Source organism: Alligator mississippiensis, chromosome 4, assembly GCF_030867095.1.
Source record: "Alligator mississippiensis isolate rAllMis1 chromosome 4, rAllMis1, whole genome shotgun sequence".
NCBI classification, from domain to species: domain Eukaryota; kingdom Metazoa; phylum Chordata; order Crocodylia; family Alligatoridae; genus Alligator; species Alligator mississippiensis.
In genome coordinates this window covers 174,290,307-174,313,498 of record NC_081827.1, presented here as the reverse complement: position 1 = coordinate 174,313,498, position 23,192 = coordinate 174,290,307, and the positions used below count along the sequence as shown (strand labels likewise).

At 45.7% G+C, this 23,192-nt stretch overlaps 1 protein-coding gene across 2 annotated transcripts in view; it reads right to left on the bottom strand.

Annotated features, from left to right (window-relative positions):
* Positions 1-10,993: 10,993 nt before the first annotated feature.
* ZDBF2 (zinc finger DBF-type containing 2) overlaps positions 10,994-23,192 on the bottom strand; it is a 33,112-nt gene continuing 20,913 nt past the window's right edge. For both annotated transcript variants that reach the window (XM_006258529.4, XM_014594207.3), the window contains exon 7: positions 10,994-17,893. In XM_006258529.4, coding sequence (XP_006258591.1) covers positions 15,055-17,893 — 2,839 coding nt within the window. In that variant the 3' untranslated portion in view covers positions 10,994-15,054. The remainder of the gene's footprint in view (positions 17,894-23,192) is intronic.

The window sequence follows — 23,192 nt, the reverse complement described above, 5'->3', positions numbered from 1 at the left end:
TCTAGGTCTGCATTCTTCCGCAGCAAAGTTGTCACAGCGCGGAGCAAGACATCCAATACTCTCTCTCTCTTATCCCTCGGGGCTACACTCGTATGTCCTCTCAACCCGAGCGCCGTCGGGGGGCTAAACCGATCAGCCGTCATCGGCTCTTCACCCTCCCATGCGAGCTGCACGCAGCGAGCGAACTCCTGGCTGAGAGCCGGGTTCATGTCGCCCGATTCCCATCTGGCGAGGGGTGTGGTGTTCCCCCTCTCCCGGGGCCTGAACTGGACTCTCACTGCCCATCACACACCCGAACACCTCGGGGTGCAGATGTGCCTCCCATACTTCCGATATCCCTTTTCCTTTTTCCTTCAGTGAAAGGTAGCCATCGATAAACCTTTCACCCACTCCGCCCGCCTGGTGATACGCGATGTGGGCGCCTAGTTCCTCGGAGCTGGCCACGTGGCATCTCCCGCTATGCCAGGGGCAACTTCTCACTAGCTCCTGCTCCATTAGATCTTCCCCAAATCCTGACTCCAATCCTGTCGATCCTAATCTCGATCCCGCTGATCCTGTTCGTGACGCCAGTCCGGACCAGGATCCTGTTCGTGACGCCATGTGGGGGCCGAGGGGGAATTGGGGATCAGGAGTCCTTGGGAATGCTAGCTGGGGTTGCAGCTGCGATCCCATGACGGGCAGATGGGTACTCTCTATCACCGGAGCGGAATTAGGCACAGACGGGACACGTATCAGTTGGAAAAACAGAGATGGCTTTACTTACACTGTAGAGTCGTATACAGCGCAGGCAATCGTAGTTGCAACAATTCTAATCTCTAGTTGCTAATCGAGGAGCTCTTGTAGACCGGGTAGCTCCGGTCTAACTCGGGCATGCAACACGGAGGATATGTCGCAAGGCTTCGCTGACGGGGAGTCGTTGGCAGGTGATCAAGCTGCCAGAATTCCACTCCAGGGGGAATTGCGGAGTTCTCCAACTAGGGCGGAAACGCCCCTAACCTTTTATATGGCTAGCAAGCCAATTGCCAGCCGCCACGTGGGAATAATTTAACATCAGCCAATCATATGATGCAAATCTGCATTTCCTCGGCGGGAACTCTATCCATGCCGAAACTCTTCACCACGCCGAGACTTCCCCTGCCTTACCGTGTCTTGTGCTAGAAAGTTCCACTGTGTCGAGGCACTAATTCAAATCAACTCTGACAGTGGCAACACACTGCATTACTTTTATCTTTACTATTCACTTAGGCAGGGATAACAGCTCCATAGGATAGTTAGTTTTCTCTCTATATCACTTCAGTATGCTAAGCCATGGGTCATACCTGTGTTATAGCAAAAGGGATCTACTTTGTGTTGAAGAAGAATTCTGACCCTCACAATTTATTAACCTGTGTGGCAGGATCCTTATTCTAGGGAGCAGAAGCATCTCTCCTACTCCTAGTGAGCTGCCCAGGGTTTGATTAGGTCCTTCAATGTATTTGTAGTGCATTAATGTTTCATAGATTGTTAGGGGCTGGGAGGGACCTTGCAGATCATCAGGTCCAGCCCCCCAAATGGACTTACACTGTAATTATGCCCCCAATACTGCCTTGATATTGGCTTTAAATAGGTTAAAACCAATACCCTAAATTGCCCCTCCCTCCCTGTACTGATTTTTAAGGTAAAATGAAGTTGTAACTTATGAAAAATGAAACAACTGTAATACACTGTACTAACAGTTGCCTCTTAATTTGGGAGTGAAAAGGGACATTTTTCTTTTTAATACAAACCTGCTAGAAACAAAAATGACTCACAGTCACTTCACTTCTAGCTATAGTCTGTATGAACGCTAATGACCTTGTAATTAGGGGTGCATGGATGAAGATTGTTTTTTGGCCAATAACAATGGCCGATTATTAACAAGCCATATCGACTGATATGGATCCGATTGCTAACATGCAGGCCTGGCAGCCTGGAGTACAGTGTTTAGCTGGTAAGTCTGGGGGGGCGCGGGAAGGGGCATGGGGGAGGCAAATCAAGGCCCCTGCAGTGAGGGAAGGAGTGGGACAGGGGCTGGGGTGCTGCCCAGTCAGGGCAGGGTGTGGGATGAAGCCCTGAGCAGCTTGTCCAGGGGACCGGGGAGGGGGGAGAGGGGGGCGCCTCCCACCATTGCACACACGCCTAGGAGAGGCACAGGGAGCACATGCCCCTGGGATCCATGTGCAGGATGAGGGTGGGCTGCTGCTGTGGGCTGGGGACTGCACTCGGCTCTTCCCGTGGTAGGGTGATGGGCTGTGGATGTGCTTAGGATGGAAAGCAGCAGCACTGGGAGGGGGGCTACAGGGTGAGCTACAACCACCCCAAAATTCACTGTAGCCCCCCTGGCCCTCCCTTCAAGCGCCACCGCCACCCACCCAGAGTGCAGCCCTAACCCATCACCCCTGCCAGGAAGAGCCCAGCACCGCCTCCAGCCCCAGTCCGCAGTGGCAGCCTGCCTTCAGCCCGCACACAGATCTGGGGGACATGTGCCCCCCCATGCCGCCCCTGGGGGTAAGCTCAGCAGTGGGAGCCGCCCCTTCCTCCCCACACCCCCAGATGAGCTGCTTGGGGCTCCATCCCACTCCCTGCTGGGCAGCACCTGCCCCTGCCCCAGTCCTTCTCTCAAAGCATGGGCCTCAATATGCCCCCCCAGGTCCCATCCCCCCCACCAACAGGCTTACCAACTGGATGCTGTTCTCCAAGCTGCCAGGCTGGCTGCATGCATGCTGCTGAACCCATGCATACGGCGTTTAATTGGTGACATTATGAGCCACATCAGACAAAAAAAGGCAATTGCTGATAATATTAATTTTCCTTTTATCAGAGCCAATACAATATGGACCAATGTGTCGGTTCACCTCTACTTGTAATTGTATATTTTTTTTAACCAGCCAGGCACCTCAGCCCTTTCCTTATTACATACTCATTTGATATCTAGGGGCAAGAGAAAACTGCTGTGCAGTGGCCTCAAGAATTTCTACGTAGGACAACTAGAGGAGTTCTACTGTACCCATCTGAAACTTCAGGGAGATTTTTATTAATTGCATTATCATCAGGGATCCAGGTTTTCTTTGATTAAAAAAAAAAAAAAATCACAAATTCTTTGACAAAAATCACAAATTCTCTGATAACCCCCCCAAATCCATTATTTAAAATAAAAGCTCCTTGCAGCCCCCTCCTGCCCTGCTGGGGCCCCACAATAGCCCCCCCGTCCTACTCATGCCTCTTGCTCCCCACCCATAGCCCCCACCCCCCGAGCCCTGCTGGAGGGGGCCCCCAGCTGCCAGGGTTATGGGGCTAGGGACCCAGGTCTGCAGCTTCCTGCCCCCAACAGCAGGCAGTTGCAGCAGAGCTGGCTCCTGACTCCCCCACAGCCCTGCCAGTGCCCCCAGCTATGACCTGCAACCCCCTCTTACTCCACAGGCTCCAGGAGTGAAGAGTAAGGCTGAGCTGAGCCCAGCGGTGGCTGACAGAGTCCCAGGCCCTGCCCTTCCCCCTCCCCCTCCAGGCAGGGCTGGGGGTTTCCTGCCCTGTTTGCAAACAGCTCTTGCAGGCTGGAGCTCAACCAGTCTGCAGAGCTCTTTGCAAAAGCAGGGAATCTGCGGGTTTCTCTGCTAAAAAGAGAAATCCGTGTTTTCTCTGATAAAAAGTGGAAATTTGTGGTTTTCCCCATTTTTCTGTGGGAAAGGGAGAGCACGGATCCCTGATTATTGTAGCACTTAGGCCCTAACTCAGATTTAGACCCATTATGCTATATGCTGTGCCACAGGCGGAGAAAGACGGGGGAGACTCCCGAGCCCATGGAGGGAGCCCCAGAGGCAGGGGGCAGAACGGAAAAAAATAAAAATAAAAAAAGTAACTTACTCACCGCAGGACGCGAGGAAGAGCAGGGACGGCCGGAGAAGCTCGCGCGTGGCCTGGACGACACCTTAAGTTACCTGCGGTTGGCGGGTGATATCACTGCTAATCGCTGGCCGGCGGTGATAAAAGGGCCAGCAGTGGAGAGGAGCGAGGCGCGCACGTGGCTGCCGGGAGGGAGCCTGGCCGGTGGAGTCAGTTGCAGACGCAGAACGCCGGAGCTGACTGCTGGTGCTCCCCACAGAGAATTAAAGAAGCCCAGGGACGAGCCAACGCCCGAGGACAGCGCGACAGCGGCGGGTGAGCCGGGAGAGAGAGCAGTAAGAGCCTCGGCGGCGCGGAGGAGTCAGCGGACCGAGGAAGACCCGGAGAGAGGGCTGCGGTCCGGAGAAGACCCAGAGAGAGGGCTACGGGCCAGGGAAGACCCGGAGAGAGGGTCGCCCTGGGAGATACCGGGCAAGGAGTGGCGGGAATCAGACTTAGAGAGGGCTACTGAACCGAGCCACGAGCGTGTGACCTGGTTGTTAAGCAGAGGAGCAGAGAGGCTACTGGCTCCACTAGGAAGCCTAATAGGGGCAGGGTTACGCCTCTCATTAGGCCCATAAAGTTTTAGTTGAGTTTTGAAAGGTTCCTTTTTGTGTTTCCCCGGGTTAGAAGGGGCTAAGTGCGCGACAGCAGGGAGTGGGAGCGAGGGGTGAGCTTGTTATTTGTGTATCTGGGGAATTATTCGAGCACCCACAGAAACAGCCAAGATCCGCCGGGCTGGGTAAGGACAAAGTGCAGGGGAGGAGGAGCCTCGCAGAAGACATCTACGACGTAGGTACCTGACGAGGGTAACCGCGCTACACGCAGCCCCATCCACTGAAAGATCCAAGTCGTGGCAGGCGAGAAAGGGCAGACTGCAGCGCGTGGAAAGACCTCCCAGGAGGGCACCTGCGATGGCAAGCCGAGTACCGGTGAGCACTGTGAGCAAGGAAGCCCAAGGCAAGATGTATGAGGCCTGACAGCTACAAAGCGGTGCATTGGCCGGGAACCTGCAGGAGGGACCGGGTCCAGAAGAACAATTGATGATGCAGCCACCTATTACTAACACTCCCGGTGCCTTAAACCAGAATTTACAGTTGCTGACACAGATTGTAGACACGCAACAGCAGTTGTTACAACGACAACAAGAAGGGATGAGACCGGGCATCTCAGCCTTTAAGATGCCGCGAATGACTAGTGAAGATGACCCCGAGGCCTATATTGAGGCCTTTGAACGCCACGCCATCCTCACGGGCTTGGATAAAAGTTTTTGGGCAGGCCAGTTAGGGGCTCTCGTAGTCGGAAAGGCCCAAGCGGCATATCGAGCTATGCTGAGAGATGAGGCTCGGGATTACGATGCAGTTAAGACGGTCATGCTATACCGGCTTGAAATTAATCCTGAGCATTACCGGCACAAGTTTCGGGCCAAGAAGGGGGCAGAAGAAAGACGCCCACGTCTCTTGTTACAATTGTTGCGTGACCTATTTGGAAAATGGATTAATCTGGCCATGTGCAACAGAGAGGACATGGTGGACCAGATAATCCTGGAACAATTTCTCGATGATCTAGAGGGGCGTACACAGCAGTGGGTACGACAGCACTCATCTTCATCTTGAGAGGAAGCTCTAAAATTAGTGGAGGCCTTCGTGGCCTCAGAGGAATTCTTCCCAAAAGAAAGGCGCACTCCAAACCCCTCAGCAGGGGTGGTAAAAGAGGTGGAGAGGAAGAAGGGACCCATCCGAGGCCCGGTACGAGATATCGTCTGCTTCCATTGCGGGAAGATGGGTCATTTCGCCAGGGAGTGCCCAAACCGTACCCAAGAGAGGTGGCAACCGGAGCAGTGGAACCGCAGAGGAAATGAGAGCTGCAGGGATGCCCAGGCTGGGGAACCAATGGATTGCAGCTTTGGGTACAGTAGGGAAGATGCCGTATGGGAGTGACCTACGGTGCGGGCACAAGTTAGCGGCCGCAAGGTGTGGGCGGTGGTAGACTCGGGGTGTGCGCAGTCTTTAGTGAGGGCTGAGTTGGTTACGCCTTGCCCTGGGCATTGGGCTACCCCGGTGAGGATCTCATGCTTTCATGGAGAAACACAACAATTCCCACGTCAGTGGGTTTCCTTACAAGTAATGGAGCATCAAGGGGAATTGTTGGTTGGATTGGCGCCCCGACTGGCCTGTGAAATGTTGTTGGGGCGTGATTGGCCCCCGCTGTACGACACCTTAGAAAGAATTAGAGATAGAGAGGCAGCTAAGAGAAGGCTAAACAATAAGGATGGCTGGGTAGGGGAGTCAGAGGAAAGGGCGGAAAGTGATGATGAGCCCGGGATGGTAGATCTTCAGGCAATGGCCAGTAACTGGTGGTTTAAGGAAGCCCAAGTGGAAGATGAGGAACTACAAGAGTTATGGTCTGCCCCCCTGGATGACGCCTTGACATCAGACGCCTGAATGACACTGATGACCACGGTTTGAGGTGAGAAACAACCTCCTTTATCGTATACAACCGGGTCGGGAGGGAGAGACGGAGCAGACCCAACTAGTAGTCCCAACATGTTTCCGGGGTGTCATTTGGCAACTGACGTGTGCCACCCTGGCTGGGGGGCACAAGGGAAGGGATAAAACAAGGGCCAGGATCTCCCGGTGGTTTTTCTGGCCTGGTTTGGGAGAGGATGTAGCAAAATGGTGCGCTGCGTGTCCCAAGTGCCAAAAAACCAGGGAGGATCAGCCACCACAAGCTCCGCTACAACCCTTGCCAGTAATAGGATCCCCGTTTGCGCGAATAGCCATGGACGTGGTAGGTCCTTTGCCGCATAGTAGCACTGGTAACCAGTATTTGCTGGTAATAATCGATTACGCCACGCGTTACCCCAAGGCAATACCTCTACAGACGGTGACAGTGCCAAAGATAGCGGAGAAATTAATAAAATGGATTGCCCGAATGGGCATTCCAGAAGAGATTCTGACAGATCAAGGGCGCAACTTTATGTCTGGTGTATTAAAGACAGTATGTCAGATGTTGAAAAATCTCACAATTGCGCACCTCCATTTATCATCCTCAAACAAATGGGCTAGTGGAGAGATTAAATGGGACCCTAAAGAGAGTATTGCACCGGTGTCTCCAAGGGGATCCCCGAAAATGGGATTTACTAGTCCCACTGATATTATTTGTGCTACGAGATACCCCTTCTGATTCCCTGAAGTACTCGCCGTTTGAATTGGTGTTGGGGCACCGCCCTAGAAGTCTGTTGCAAGTGTTAAGAGAAGGGTAGGAGTTACCGGTCACTCAGGAACAGAATGTATCAGAATATCAACAGGCGTTCCAGAATCAACTTCGGATAGTGCGGGAAGTGGCCAATGAAAATCTGCAGCAGGCCCAACAGCAACAGAAGGAGAGGTACGATAGGCAAGCCCGGTCACGAGAGTTCCAACCTGGACAGAAAGTACTCGTGTTGCTGCCCACCTCTGCCAGTAAGGTGTTGACCCAATGGCAAGGCCCATTTGAAATTGTAAGGAGGGTAGGGCCCGTTGACTATGAGGTGTTTAGGCCGGGACATCTTAAGCCTAAACAAATTTATCACATTAACCTGTTACGGGAATGGAAACAACCCGAAGGTTGGGAGACTTTTATGGAGGAGGAAGATTTCGGGCCACAAGGGAGGGAAGTTAAACCAGAATCACGGGGCCCGCCGATAAGGGTAGGAGAATCCTTGACCCCCAAACAGAAGGAAGAGGTCCAGCAAATCTTAAAGGAATTCAAAGGGATATTTCGGGAAGAGCCAGGGTGGGTGCAGGGCACTTACCACTATATACAAATGCCTCCTGGGGCTATAGTAAGAGATCAATGGAGGCCCATACCCCACCATCTGACAAGTGTCATAAAAAAGGAAATAGACAAGATGCTAGAATTAGGGGTCATAAGGCCCTCACGAAGTCCTTGGCGAAGTGCCATCATGCCAGTACCCAAGCCTGACGGCACTTTAAGGCTATGCGTAGATTACCAGCGGCTGAATGAAATTGCTATATTCGATGCCTTCCCAATGCCGCACGTTACGGAATTGGTGGAGAGAATTGGGTCCGTTGTTTATATCCACCCTAGACTTAGCGAAAGGCTATTGGCAAATACTCGTGGCCCCGCGGGATAGGCCCAAGGCAGCCTTTGGCATGCCTTGGGGCTTATACGAATTTATAAAGATGCCATTTGGATTACATGGGGCGGCGGCCACGTTCCAACGATTAATAGAAAAAGTTCTAGCTCCACATACAGATTATGCGGCTGCTTATATTGATGATATTGTGATTTTTACCCAGACATGGGCACAGCATGTCAGAGCACTAAGTGCGGTGTTAAGGGAGCTGAAGACAACAGGATTAACAGCCAACCCCAAAAAGTGCGCTGTAGCCCAGCAACAAACCAAATATTTAGGTTTCCTGGTGGGACAAGGGACCATACGACCATTAGCGGATAAAGTGGAAGCTATCAAGAAATTTCAACCACCACAAACACCGAAACAACTTCGCTCCTTTTTAGGATTGGTAAATTATTATCAACGGTTCATTCCTCAATTTTCGGACCTAGCGGCACCCATCAGATGCTTTGAGGGGGCCCCAAAGCAAAAAAATAACTTGGACTCAAGACATGGCAAGAAGCTTCACGAGACTGAAAGACGCCTTATGTAAGGATGTAGTGATACACGCTCCTAATTTTGAGAAACCGTTTATTTTGCAGATGGATGCATCAGACACGGCCGTAGAAGCGGTTCTCACACAGGACGACGGTGGGGTTCGACGACCTGTGGCATATGTCAGTCAGAAGTTGCTACCAGCTGAGATGAGGTACGCCACAATCGAACGCGAGTGTCTAGCCATAAAATGGGCTGTGGAACATTTCAAATATTACTTGCTGGGGCGGGAATTTATCTTGGTCACGGATCATGCCCCGCTAAAATGGCTTAACACAACAAGGATGGACAATGCCCGAATTACGCGCTGGACTTTGGCGCCACAACCATACAAGTTCCGCATAATGCACCAGGCCGGAGTAAACAACATAATGACGGACTTTCTTTCTAGATACTCCGTGGCCTCTTGTGAAACCATAGCAGACCCAGAGCATAAGACTGGTCCAGCGGGTACAGGTAGGGTCGCGACACCCTCGAACGGACCGCCCCGAGGCAGCTTAAGCGGGGGGTTATGTCACAGGCGGAGAAAGGCCGGGAGACTCCTGAGCCCATGGAGGGAGCCCCAGAGCCAGAGGCAGGGGGCGGAACGGAAAAAATAAAAAAAATAACTTACCGCAGGACACGAGGAAGAGCAGGGACGGCCAGAGAAGCTTGCGCGTGGCCTGGACAACGCCTTAAGTCACCTGTGGTTGGCAGGTGACGTCACTCCTAATCGCCGGCGGCGATAGAAGGGCTGGTGGCGGAGAGGAGCGAGGCACACACGTGGCTGCCAGGAGGGAGCCTGCCCGGTGGAGTCAGTTGCAGGCGCGGAACGCCGGATCTGACTGCTGGCACTCCCCACAGAGAATTAAAGAAGCCCGGGGACGAGCCAACGCCCGAGCACAGCACGACAATGGCGGGTGAGCCGGGAGAGAGAGCAGTAAGAGCCTCGGCGGCGCGGAGGGGTCAGAGGACCGAGGAAGACCTGGAGAGAGGGCTGCAGTCCCAGGAGGACCCGGAGAGAAGGGTGCGGTCCGGGGAAGACCCGGAGAGAAGGGTGCGGTCCGGGGAAGACCCGGAGAGAGGGCTGCGGTCTGGGGAAGACCTGGAGAGAGGGTCGCCCTGGGAGATGCCGGGCAAGGAGTGGCGGGAATCAGACATAGAAAGAGAGGGCTGCTGAACTGAGCCACGAGCGTGTGACCTGGTTGTGAAGCAGAGGAGCAGAGAGGCTACTGGCTCCACTAGGAAGCCTAATGGGGCAGGGTTACGCCTCTCATTAGGCCCATAGAGTTTTAGTTGAGTTTTGAAAGGTTCCTTTTTGTGTTTCCCCGGGTTAGAAGGGGTTAAGTGCGCGACAGCAGGGAGTGGGAGCAAGGGGTGAGCTTGTTATTTGTGTATCTGGGGAATTATTCGAGCACCCACAGAAACAGCCAAGATCCGCCGGGCTGGGTAAGGGCGAGGTGCATGGGAGGAGGAGCCTCGCAGAAGACATCTACGACGTAGGTACCTGACGAGGGTAACCACGCTACACAAAGCCCCACCCACTGAAAGATCCAAGTCGTGGCAGGCAAGAAAGGGCAGACTGCAGCGCATGGAAAGACCTCCCAGAAGGCCACCTGCGACGGCAAGCCGAGTACCGGTGAGCACTTGGAGCAAGGAAGCTGGAGGCAAGATGTATGAGGCCCAGTGGCTACATGCTGCATAGGCATATAGTACGAGACAGTCAGCACTTTTAACAGCTTTGTCTTTAGACATACATAAAGACTGCATAAACATCCCTACCTTTTAAAAGGGCATTTGGACATTTAACATCTTGAATGCTTTACAGGTAAGAGATCCAGCTAGAGGTCATTCAATTTTACAGTGGCTTGGATGCAGCAAGAATAAGGAGATTTAATCAGTTCAGAGATAAGAGATACTGCTATTTACTAGAAAATAGAGGTGATTAGAGGGTGGATGATCTGTTTGCATTAGAATGTCTCCTCAATCAGACAGGATTCAATCTTAAACAATGAATATAGTAATGATAATGAATTAGCTCACGGCTGCAGAGCTGGATTGTTCTCTGGTGCTGATACTCCTGATTTTCTGATGCTAAGATGTAATTAGAGAACACAAATTACTTCAAATACTTTACTTTTAGAATCTTTACCAAAAGGTGTCTTTCAGTGTAAGCTGCAGTTGCCATAGGGTACAAGGCAAAATCCTGCTTCCATCTGGGCCAATGAGAATACTCTCATGAACTTCAATGGAGCTAGGATTTCACCTATTGTGACTGTGAATGTCCACACCAATTATGAATGGGACAGGAAGGCTGTTTGAGACAAGCTGCCTTCTATGTAATCTATTCTGTGAAAAGCATAAATGCTGAGCTCTTCAGAATAAATGGTCCCAGCTGATGATGCATTAAATCACATTTCAGGAATACAGGAACTACCAAAATGCAAAATTCAGTCTTTTATTAAAACAAGATCCGTGATTTTTTGTTTTTTGTGACTGGAGGAATGAATTAATTCACACTTGTAATATTTTACAAACAAGAAGCAAAACCTTTGCTTCTGAGCATGTTCAGACCTATGCCATTAGAATATTCCTAGAAAAAGATGTTATAAATTACAGAATTTTAGATCAAATCAACCCTTAATGCAAAATACTTTTCACTTGCAATACAAAATTAGGTACTCTACATTCCCAATTTATTCCAACATTATCTAGAATCATTCAACTTACAACTTCCTTCTACTTCAGGACTAATTCTTATTGTAGATGGTCCCATGCTGAGGAGTCATGTGATTTGTTTTCAAACAAAAGATTATCACATCCTGTAATTCAGTTTATCATGGCAGAAGATGCAAAAAGGAGTTACCGCAATTATGCCTCAACAAAAAATGGGGCAAACATGAATCCGAAAAATAAGAGTTTTAAGAACAGTGTTAACTGAATGAAAAACTTATCTACCTGTAGCACTGCACAAAGCCAACAATCAACATGGAAAACAAAGTGGATATTTAATAATACAATGCTAAGTAATGAAAGAGCCAGGGTAGAATTACAACCCATCAAATGGGAAAATTTAAAAATAATATAAAAACATGAAACAGGAGCAATACCAAACAGGACACCAATTTAGCAAGGTACTTAAATATATAAATTTGAGTACTGCCATCAACTATTATAAATATGAGTATATGCTCTGTTGAATAGAAGCCTTGAAAAGGAATGTGCTGATGTGATTATGAGAAAAAAATCATATACAAATTGGTCAAAAAGAACTAGAGAAGAAAAGAAGAAAAAGAAAATGGAGGGTGAAATAGCTAAGTTTAAATTAACTTGTTAGGAATTTTGGACAGGAACCATTTATTTTTATCTTGTGTTTTAATACCTATCCCAATAATAATGAGACCCATGACCTTACTAGAAGGTCTTAGGTGCTACAGTAATATAAATAGTAAATACTTTGCCCCCCTTGTATGTAATGCTGTCATCCTTACTCATGGTTTTTTTCAGTGAGATTACTCACGAGGCAAGATCTGAATAATATAAAAGATGGTAGTAGAATATGACCTCTTCATTTAATGTGAGATGCGTCTAATTCTCCTAAATCACCTGGAAAATCTCAACCCCACCCCCTCCCTTTGGAAACAAATTATTCTCCATACCATATACATAGACAATTGGTTCCCTGTATGCATCTTCCTTTGACATTAGCCAAACCATTAAATCTCTTGTCACTCTTCCATTTTTCATATCAACTGAACATGCACAGAAAGGTCATTAACAGTCTGGAGTGTGGCATATAATGGAGTTTTAACATACAGTAAATGCTGTTTTGACACTGTCAACAGCAAAAGTTTTCTACAATTCATACTCCAAGTTCTCTTTAAAAATAGTGTTAAATCTATACTGATTTTAAAACAAAATATATAATTATTTAAACTCTTAAGTATACTCAACATTTTATTCTTTTCCATCTCCCTGACAGAAGGCCCTATTTACATACATGAGTTTCCATGCAAAAAAAAATGCAAAACAGTTTTGACATTATAAAGTCTTTATCATATGTATATTACTCAAGATTCCAAGAAAAAGGTGCATACGTGGGAGAAGCACAAGGTTACAACAGATGAGACTAGAGAGCAGTATTTACCGACTATAAAAAACATGTGTAAATGTTCCCAAATAGAACATGCATCAAGGTTTATTCCACACAGAACTGTACGTGCCCTTCATTTGCCCAACTGTGGAAACTGAGTCAGAACAGGTTAGGTAAGAAAGACCTTTTTACACCATAAAAATATGTTAGCTTGAGATTTATTTGTAGTGCTAACTTAAGTTAACTTTGCTTTAAAACATAATTTTAACTTTTAAAAAAACCCTTTCTTTAAAACTTTTAACATTAGTCTTGCTATAAAAACTTTTTCCTTTAAAACTTCACTTGAAAAAATCATTACTAGGCAAAATATAAAATTAGAGAGGCACAAGAAGTTAATGGGGTTAGAGGAGTTCATATTTATAAAACCCCTTGTTTTCCAGTGATTTATAATGTTGTTATAAGTTACCCTTCATAGCTGTTTTCCTAGAAAACAACTTGCATTTCTTTTTTTTCTGAAGTTTAAAAAGAAAAGTGTTGTACCATGAGGTATAAAGGAGCTGAATCCCTGGTTGGTTTAAGTACATGCATTCCTCTTTAGCATGGGAATTAATGCCCAGGCAATAAAAAGGAAGATCTCAACAATACCATTTTTAAAAAAAAAAATCTCTGGTATAGGGTGTTGCCTTTAACAGTTAATAAAAAACTCAGAATGGCATTTTTAAAACTACATTTGGAAGTTCTTTAAGTACTTATTTAGGCTAACAATCTGGGCACTTTGGAAAAAATGTATATAAACCAGTTAAACTTTTTTCTTTTTGAGGACAGAGTTATATTCTGCACTGGCAGGGGAATGACTAGTGAAACCAGATTGGTCTTTTCTTTTCATAGTTGCTATGATTCCTTTGCTTGATTTTCATATGGATTTTAAAATGTATCTATCACATGTGTAATATTAAAACACATCTTTAAATATTAGTTCTGTACAATCAAAGTTGCAGATCTTCAAAATTAAGGCCCTCATCTTGGGGATACTTAAGTATATGCTTAAATTGGCATAGCAGTTTAATAGGCAAGCAGTGTGAATTCGAAGTGTAAAGGTGTTTGCAGGATTGAGGCTTGTCATCAAAACAAGCCTTGTTGAAACAGGTTGTTATAATTTTTGTTCTAATAGGAAATTTATGGTTCTTTATGAGCTATAGCTATCCAGAGGTGTTAGACTCTGTCAATGACCTACCGTGAATGTGTAAGGAAAATGATTTTTAAAAACTTAGTTAACTATTTACAGGACAGACCTTAGCTGCCTAAACTCCCATAGTCTTAAATAGAGTTGTTGTTTTTGTTTTTTAAATATTTGATTGAGTTCTACAAAAGAAGAAAAAGCTCAATTATAAATATATTTAAATTTAAATAACAGCAGGTCAGATTTAAAGCCATGAAAAATAAAGGAACTCACAATTAAGGCTAAAATGTCTAAAATAACCCCCAGCTTATTCATTCACATTCATATGATTTTTTTAACTTATTCAAAGGTGAGTTATGAAATTAATCATCAGGGTAAACTTTTCAGATTTAATACCATATATAATCTTTTGGCTTTTGAACTGTTTCACCCATCAACATTCCTTGAGCTGGACAATGGAAAGACTTATTTCCTTACCAGCAGTGTCCATTATTGCTAAAGTAGAAGCCAACATTGCTTCTGTATTGTCCCAAAAAAGCCAGGTTGTACATGGTTTTTGGGGAACACCCCCCCAGTCATTTAAATTCATACAATAACTATACGTGTGTTGAAGACACTATTGTACTGATCTGTATTGTATCATACCGTATTAATTTACACCAACTATGAATCAGAGTTGAAAATATATCGTTTTAACCAGGTGCACATATACACATATAAACAAAATGCATGCATCGCTTCAGATTAATTAGTATGATTCCATTTAATTTCTAACATAATTGTTGATTATTGTTTTTTGCACTTTACAATTATGTAGAAAGATGAGTAGGCACAATAAATTGTATTGATTCTATACATACTCTTTACTGTATTCTAGCACACCATAATGCACTAATATTAGTATGATAGAATACAATATGATACAATTCAAGGTCAGTTTCTATGCTGTATAAGTTGGTAAAAGATACACTGAAGTCTTGTAAATAGGGCCCTAAGTGCTTAAATCAAACAAACATACAATTTCTGTAGTTTTACAGAGTAGAACAGTGCAATATGTGATGTGCCATTATTCCAACAAAACAGTCTGCAGTTGCAGTAGCTTATTATTTAACCTTGGAATAATTCTGTCTGCTGCTCTAGCATGTCTACTGGATATAGCTGACTTCTGTGCACTCAGTTTTTTCCTCAGTCAGGTCTCCTGTGTTGTTTACATAAGGGATGTTTTGCTGGTTAACTCTTTCCTGGTAAAACAAGACAGCTTCCCAATAAAGGTAAACTAGCAGTTCTTCTGGAGGGTCGGTTCACAGTGCTTGGTCGACCTTTATCTCCATTTATTTCCCACCTTTTTATTCTGGAAGAACCTATGTCTGGCTTCTTTGGGAAAGACCCTGCTGTGACTTTTTGCCTTTTTTCAGGAATCCCTGAAATTACTGTAGAGTTCAGAAATGTCCTCTTCGGTTTTCTTGTCACCTGCAGCTTTTTAGCATCAGAATTTTCCTTTTTGAGGTGCTTTCTGACTGCTGTTTTCCTCAACTGGTGCTGATGGATGGAAAAGACAGAAGATCTTTGGGCACAAGATAAGAGCTTTCTTATCCCCTCTTTTTGTTGTTTTTTAGTTCTGGTGGTTTGTTTGGCTAGGGTTACTCTACCTCCTTTCCTCCCAAGTACATGCCTGACAGGCATGGGTCCGGCAGGCTTCTTGGAAAAACCGGGTTCTTTACGAGAGCCTTCTTTTCTCTTCCACATAGGCTTTGGATTCTCCTTCTCCAACTGCTTGCTCCTGACTGCCATCACAGGTGTTTTGGCAACCCTGCTACTAAATGGAGTTAATCTAATATCTCCTTCCATCTGAGACTGGCAGGAGCTCAAAGGAGAAATGATAGTGTGTTTATAGGACTTCTCAGAGTGACCAGACACTACATAATCAGATCTTTCAGTGGAAACAGAAGACCCATCTGTCCTCTGATTTGAGTTCATATCACCCCCTTTTACTGGATCAGGCAAGAAAGATACTGAAGATGAAGTACAAAATTCTGGAAAGTTGAAGGAGTTAGATGGTGTACATTCTTTCTGTGCATCAGCTAGCTTCTTCAGGTTTGCATCAAGGCTGAGACTTCTGAATAGCTGTCTAACATGGGGTGGCTTTTTAGCCCCTTCTCTAGCTGTGCTCTTAGGTGGCATTTTTAAAATTCGGTTGGTCAATGGATCATAATATTTAAGAGAACACTGTTTGTATTTGTACCTGACAGAGTCCTTACCATCTGTGGAGTTATGTTTTCTCATTTTAGGGATATGTATAGGTTTGCCTTTAAACTGTTTAATTTCTGGACAAGAAAGTACATAAACCACTGTCTTAGGCTGCAGAGGGCTCATGATTTTGCTATAGGATTCAGGAAGTTTGAGAGCACATAGTCTGGTTTTCATGTTTGGAGTTCTTTCATTCTCTGGCCAAACAACATTTGTTTTCCGACTTGGTGGATCATATTTCTTTCTAACAAATTTTCTTTTTACTACTGGATAGTTCACTAAACTGGTTTGAGTCGCATGGCTGACTTTGACCACTTGGCACCTTGAAGCAAGGCGCCAGGTTCTTCTCCGAGGCATTTTAGGTATTTGTGTGTTGCATAGCATTCCCAATGCTAAGGAAGGATTATCAGGAGTCGAGCCAGTGCTCAAAGCATCATTAAATTCTGGCAGTGCTTTAACAGACTCTGCTTCTGTTTTGTTACCTACAACGTCACTCTTCCTTTCATCTTTCTGCTTTTTCTTCTTCATCCTCTTCCCTGGACAGTTGGTTGAGGACTCACTGTCAAAGTAACAGCGGAAGCGACCTTCTTTGAAATCACGCACAAGTGCTTCAATTTTTCTATCATCCTCATACATTATCTGGGACCATGTCTTTCCAACAAAAGAAGGAGGCACATAAGGCAGATCAGGAAGAACTGTTTCCTCATTACAAGTTATTATATCGTGTTTTGCTGCTTCTACTTGCTCCACGGAATCATCTTTTAAAACACAGCTAAGCTGGGTTCCATAGTTCTTATCTTCCAGATTTATTTGGACCTCTTTTAGAAATTCAATGTCTTTTATAGATGCTTTGGGAAGTTTTGTTCCTGACTGAACAGGTGCATCACAGTCAAAACTCATTTCAGAGCCCTCTGGCTGACTGTGGCTTAGAAGTGATGAAATATTTAAAAAGGAATTGCTCTCTTCACCTTTGCAAGGCAACTCTCTCGGAAGAGACCCATGGCAGTACTTCAGAATAACTTCTTCAATTATTTCATCTACTGATGTTTCATACCCTCTGCTAAACTGGATGTCTTTGCATTTTTCTAATTGCAATGATATTCCAGAATTTAGCGACCTGCTGGTCTCCACCATATCCCTGAGATGGAAGTCAGACAAAGTTTCATCCTGAGATTGTAAACCATCTTGTTTAAAAAAAGTTTGACCTGAGGTAATACATAAAGAGTTGCCTTGGCTATAGGTAGGACTTTGATGCGAAACTGAAGGCGTTTTTGAGTGGACTGATGCCAGAACAGGTCTAGGATGTCTATTCAATAATCCATCCTTACTGCATACATCCTTCTTTGTTTGATCACATATGCTACTTGGAATCAAATTTAATGTTGCTGAATACCTAATATTTTTTGCAAATGTAGGTGTAACAGGAGGACTGTGAGATAAAGAGCTAACAGGCAAATGGTGAGGTAGTGGGCTCACAGTTGTACACTGGCCTTCATGGCTACTGTTTGTAATCTGAGCCCCATTTGTCAGGTTATGTCTTTTCTCACTGGTACAAACGTCTACAGGTTGCTGGGATATTCCTAACATACAGTTCTTCCCCCCCTCTGGTTTTTGGGTGAATGCCAGTAGCACAGGAATCTCCTTCACCCCCTCAAGTATTTGACAATGAGTAGGGGAACATTTCTCAGCAATGGATTCACCACCTTTGCTAGACATCTCCTCTCTGTTTCTAACCATCTTTTCCTCCACCCCTTCTGGAAGCAGGCAAACATCTCTGGGTGCCAATGGAGTGACAGGAGGTGGCATGTCATCATATGTTGGTCTGGAAAAAAACAACAACTGTATAAATACTGTAAAATATACTTAAGGTTTTTCCCGACGAAGGTATTAAGAATCCCATAAACAAAATTAACTTTGGCACATTATGGCTAAGAATTAACCCAAACCGCTAGCTATATACTGTACAAAACCAGGCATAAAAAGAAAAAGAAAAGTAATGTTCCATAAAGAACCCAAAGAAAGAAAATAATTTGGGCTACTCAACATGGAGTAAGACAGCTACAGGAACTGGTATTACTGATCAGCTAAGAAAAGCACAAGCTATAATTTGGGTATATATTTATATTTTTAACAAGGTCTAGTATTATTGGAGGAACAATCTTATTTACTCAAAATAGTGGCCTATAAAGGAAATAACAGATTTTGAAATGTTGGCCGCCCCCTTTTTTTTTTTTATTAAAAAATATTATAATTACAAAACCTCTATGAAATTCATACACAACAATTACAATAATGTTAATATATATATGGAGTGAATTAGGGCACAGTGGTTAAGGTATGGTGTCTGAGATGCGAGCTGGAACTCACTCTGGATTTGTGACAAAGGACTACTCAACCCAGCTGTAAAAAGGTAATGGTCATCCAGATTGGGAACCCAGAAGGACCTTTGACCTTGCTATGGCAATGAACAGAGAGTAAATGAATGGACCATTTGTATCGAGGGGGGGCATGGTAATTACCTCACTCCAGCAGATTCCAGCATTACGTGCATCAGCATCCCTGTGCTGAAAAACAAACTTTAGTTAAAGTGCCCCTGCCACCATTTTTCAACACGGGGATGCTGGAACACACGATGCTCCAGAAGTGTTAATTACAATGGTTCTTGGAGCCACTCTAATTAAAGTGCCCCTCCCCCACACTCCTGGAGCAAATGTATAAACACCCGAGGTTATGACCAAAACTAACAGAAGTTAGATTGGAAATACAGCCTCACATTCCATTCTTAACTCCTACAGTTTTCCTTACAGGCTATCACAAATTAAAGGTTTATAATTCTGATAAGAAACCTTAACATTCTTCAAGTATTAGTTTGTCATCTGTGAATGCAAGTACAGTGTCCCTTTCCCTCTCTCAGCTACGTCAGCATTACAAGACAAATAGAGCAAAAACTTAGATTTGGGACTAGATCAGAACAAGGGAGAGAAACTTGGAGATTCTGCTGCATACAAGAGACTGCAGCACTATTCCCAGAACACGTCTGGTGCCAAAAATCTCTATCACAGTGAAAAACAGTATCTGAGCTACCAGAACAGTAGGGGATAGACCTTTACAGAATTTTATTGTAGGAACAGCAAAAATGGAAAGTAGCATACACCCTTCTTCCCCGAATTACCTCTACTGGATTCAATTTCCAGGACCTTCGTGCAGAAAAGCATGATGTACCATTGCAGCTTTGCAGCTAGAGTAATCTGTAGTCATTGTAACAGCATTTGTGCAAAGGAAGCTTTTGACTGTATATAACAAATAGACACCACAGCAATATAGGCTTATATGTGCAAGCATACAAAATATGAATATTAGGGGTGCACCGATTGAGATTTTGGGGCCCAATACTGATAGTGGACTTTCAAGGAGGCATATCAGCCAATACCGATCCGAATTCTGATATAGTTGCATCCAGCTGGTAAGTCCATTGCGGTGGAAGGGGAGGGGGGGATGGAAGTGGTGTAGGGGGGCAGTTCAACACTCCCCCCAGTGAGGGAGGGGGCAGGGGCAGCTGCTGGCCAGCTGGAGTGGGGCAGGGCATGGGACAGAGCCGCGGCTTGTGTCACTGCTTGCACCCTGGAGGGCACATGGGGCGGCACAGATCTGTGCAGGGCAGGATGCAGCTGTGGGCTGGAGCCGGGTCTGCACTAGGCTCTTCTCAGTAGGGGCTGGGCTCAAGGCGGGGGCTATGGAGGGGGTTACAGTCACCCCAAATTTCGCTGTAGCCCCGCTCCCAGTGCTGATGCTATTGCCTGCCCAACACAGCCCTGGCACCACCCACGCACTGAGAAGAGCCAGGGCTGCACTGGGTGGACAGCAGCATTGGTGCTGGGGGCGGGGCTACAGAAAAATATGGGGTGTCTGCAGCCCCCTCTGTAGCCCCTGCCCTAAGCCCAGCCCCGGCTCCAGCCTACAGCTTCAGCCTGCCCAGTCCAGGAGGGGTACACACACCCCCACCACGCCTTCCCGGGGTGCATGGTGGCAGGAGACCACCACCCCTGCACAACAAGCTGTGGCTCCATCCCACACCCTGGCCCAGCTGGGCAGAGCCTGTCCCTGCTCCCTCCCTCACCAAGGGGCGTTGATCGCCCTCCCCACCACGCCCCTTCCCTCCCTGCTCCCCTTCCACCACAATGGACTTACCGGCTGCACGCAGCTCTCCACGCTGCCGGACTCTGCTCCTCACTGCCTGAGTACTGTGCTGAGGCTGCATGCACGCACAAGCATTTATCGGCCAAATTGTCAGCCGCATTGGGCCGATATCCGATACAGGCAATTTTCTTTATATCGGTACTGATCTGATATTAGACTGATGTATCAGCGCACCTCTAATGAATATATGATCCATGCGGCTGTCCTGTATTTGTATAAGCACTTGGAGAGATTGCATAAGCAATAAATAAATGTACCATATTTACTCAAATATAAGATGATCCCAAAAATAAGATGACCCCCCCAATATTAGATTCTATATATGAAAAATGTATACATTTGTTGTAATTTTCCAGGTACAAAACCTAAATATTGGAGGGCTGTCTTGAATGCCACCCCCCACCCCCACATTACTACAGTGGAGAAAGTAGTGGCTGGGGGTGGGGAGGGTCAGGTGGCCCCTTGCTTTCTGCCCCACCCACTTCTTCCCCCTGCAGCCCTCCCGAACATTTACACCCCTCCACTCCCAGCTCTCCACCAGTCCTGCCCCTTCTCCCACTCCACCAGTCTCTGCCTCTTCTCCCCTGTTCCCCGCTTTCCCTGCCTCTTCACACTCCTGCATCTTACTGTCATATGCTGCTCTGGCTACTCAGTTCCAGAGAACAACACGTGGAAGTTCAGCCCTTGCCTGGCCATGCAGCAGTGTTGGAGATGGTGATGGCCAGGCAAGGGAAAGAGTTTCCATATGCTCCCTGCCAGGGAGAGACCCCAGCCTGGGCTGGAGCTGAGTTGTGCCTGACACTGAAGGGGAGGGAAGAGGAGGATGGAGGGGCAGAAGATGCAGAGCGGAAGTAGAGGGAAGTGCAGGAAGCAGGACCGGACACAGGCATGGGCGAACCAGGTGGCCGCCGGGGGCCCAGACAGAAAGGGGGCCTGCAAATGGTATTTTTTTCCCCGTTGTCCAATTATCATCATCATCATCATCTCTGGCGAAGGGGGGGCAATACTAAAATTTTGCCAGGGGCTGCCAGGAGTCTAGGTACATCACTTGCAGGAAGCTGCTGTGGGTCTAATTCTGGCCTCAACACAGGCTCAGGGCCAAAGTCAGAACTGCAGCAGCTGCTTGCTCCCCCATCTGCTTATACGCAAATATAAGACTAGAGACTTTTTTTCTTCATGATGACTGGGGGGGAGGTACTTCATCTTATATTTGAGTAAATACAATAATTTTTCAGATAGAGAGATAAGAAAATATCCAAATGGTATACAAAGTGTTTTCTGCAGAGATGTGGGTTTTCCATAAAATTTTGAATGGGAAAATTTTCCAATGCCCTAAATAGAGCGTGACCTGATTTAGCATGTTTATTTGAATTATACTTAGTAAACAAAACTAAAAAAGTATGCCCATGTTCATTTTATGTCCCAATAGCCACAAGTATTTGAACTGAAATATTTAATTAGGAAAAAAAATTAAATGCAGCACGCTTAATGTGGAAAATATTATATTCACACAAATTCAAAGCTTTATGTGGAAATTTTTTTTATTGGAATACTTGTAAAAATGTAAAGACAATACACAACAGCATGTACTTCTCTTACATTGTTTGCTTAAATTTAAGGAAAAAAACCAAAACACACGAAGGCACTGAAAACTGTTTACACACTAATTTTAGCACACCCAAAGAACTGTGCATGATATGCTGTGGTTGTCTACTCATCTACTTCAACAGAGTTTAACTCTTTTCCATTGAGGTCATCGCAGCACCTCCAGTTTCACTGTCACTAACTGTAGAATCACTTGCACTACTTCTTAGTTCCATTTCAAAATCAGATTGAGGCAAATCTGATTCAGAACTACTTAAACCACATTCTCTTTTGCTGAAGGATGGTTTTACCAATGAGTCTATGGGCAAGGGCAACTTATCATCATACTGCATCTTCTTCTCTATTTGTGCTTCTGATTCTCCAGAAGCAAGAGATTTTGAGAAATAGAAACAAGCTTAGTGGTGCATTCATTTGTTAGTCTATTCTTCTTTTTTGTCTTGATTGACCTGAAAGCCCTCCAGTTCCGTTCACAAGAAGCTGCTGTTGGTGGAATGCTTAGGATCCTTAGAGCAATCCTGGACAACAATATCCCTTCCACCATGTGAGAGGAGACAGTTTCTGCTGCCCACCAAATTATGTTTTTGCTCCAAAGTTTTTCTTTTAAACAGTACTTGGCAATGTCTGTCATCACGGCTATTTCACTGATGTTGGGGACATTCTGAACTACTTCCATAATTGTACTGAAAGCAGTAGATAATTCATCTTCTGATAAGTGTTGTCCTCTGTGTTGAGGATCCAAAAGGTTTGCTGCCAGATGAACTGGATGAAAGCAAAACTCAGATCTCTTAGTAAACATTTGTTTTACTACTACTTCTTTTTTGGATAGAGGTGAAGAAGGCAAAAGTTCAATTAGATTTTCATTCAGTTGACTGACTCTCTCTGGAATATTTGAAAGGCTTGGCGTATCTCCGTCAAGTTTCTTGATAGCCACTGAAATTGATAGTGGCAAATTGGATACTCCTTGAACTCGAACCCAGAACAAACACATCGTTGTCGAAAATCTGCTCCCAAATGTTCACGGGAATAATCTGGGATACTGCGTCATCTATTGAAGCACACTGCAAACAGTTCTTTGTGTGCAGCAAACTATGTAAACACTTTGCAGCCGAGCCCCATCTAGTTTCTCCACACAATAAAAGTGCACTTTCCTTCCCCTGCTTCTTTCTGTAATTTCTTCAAAGTCTGATTAGCAACATGATGATTGTTGAATACCTTCACAATTGCTTTGCAGTTTGCCAATATTGTCTTCATTGTATTCACACTCGCTATGTCCTTTGCCAGAAGATTCAACCCATGAGCAAGACAGCCAAATAGTATTA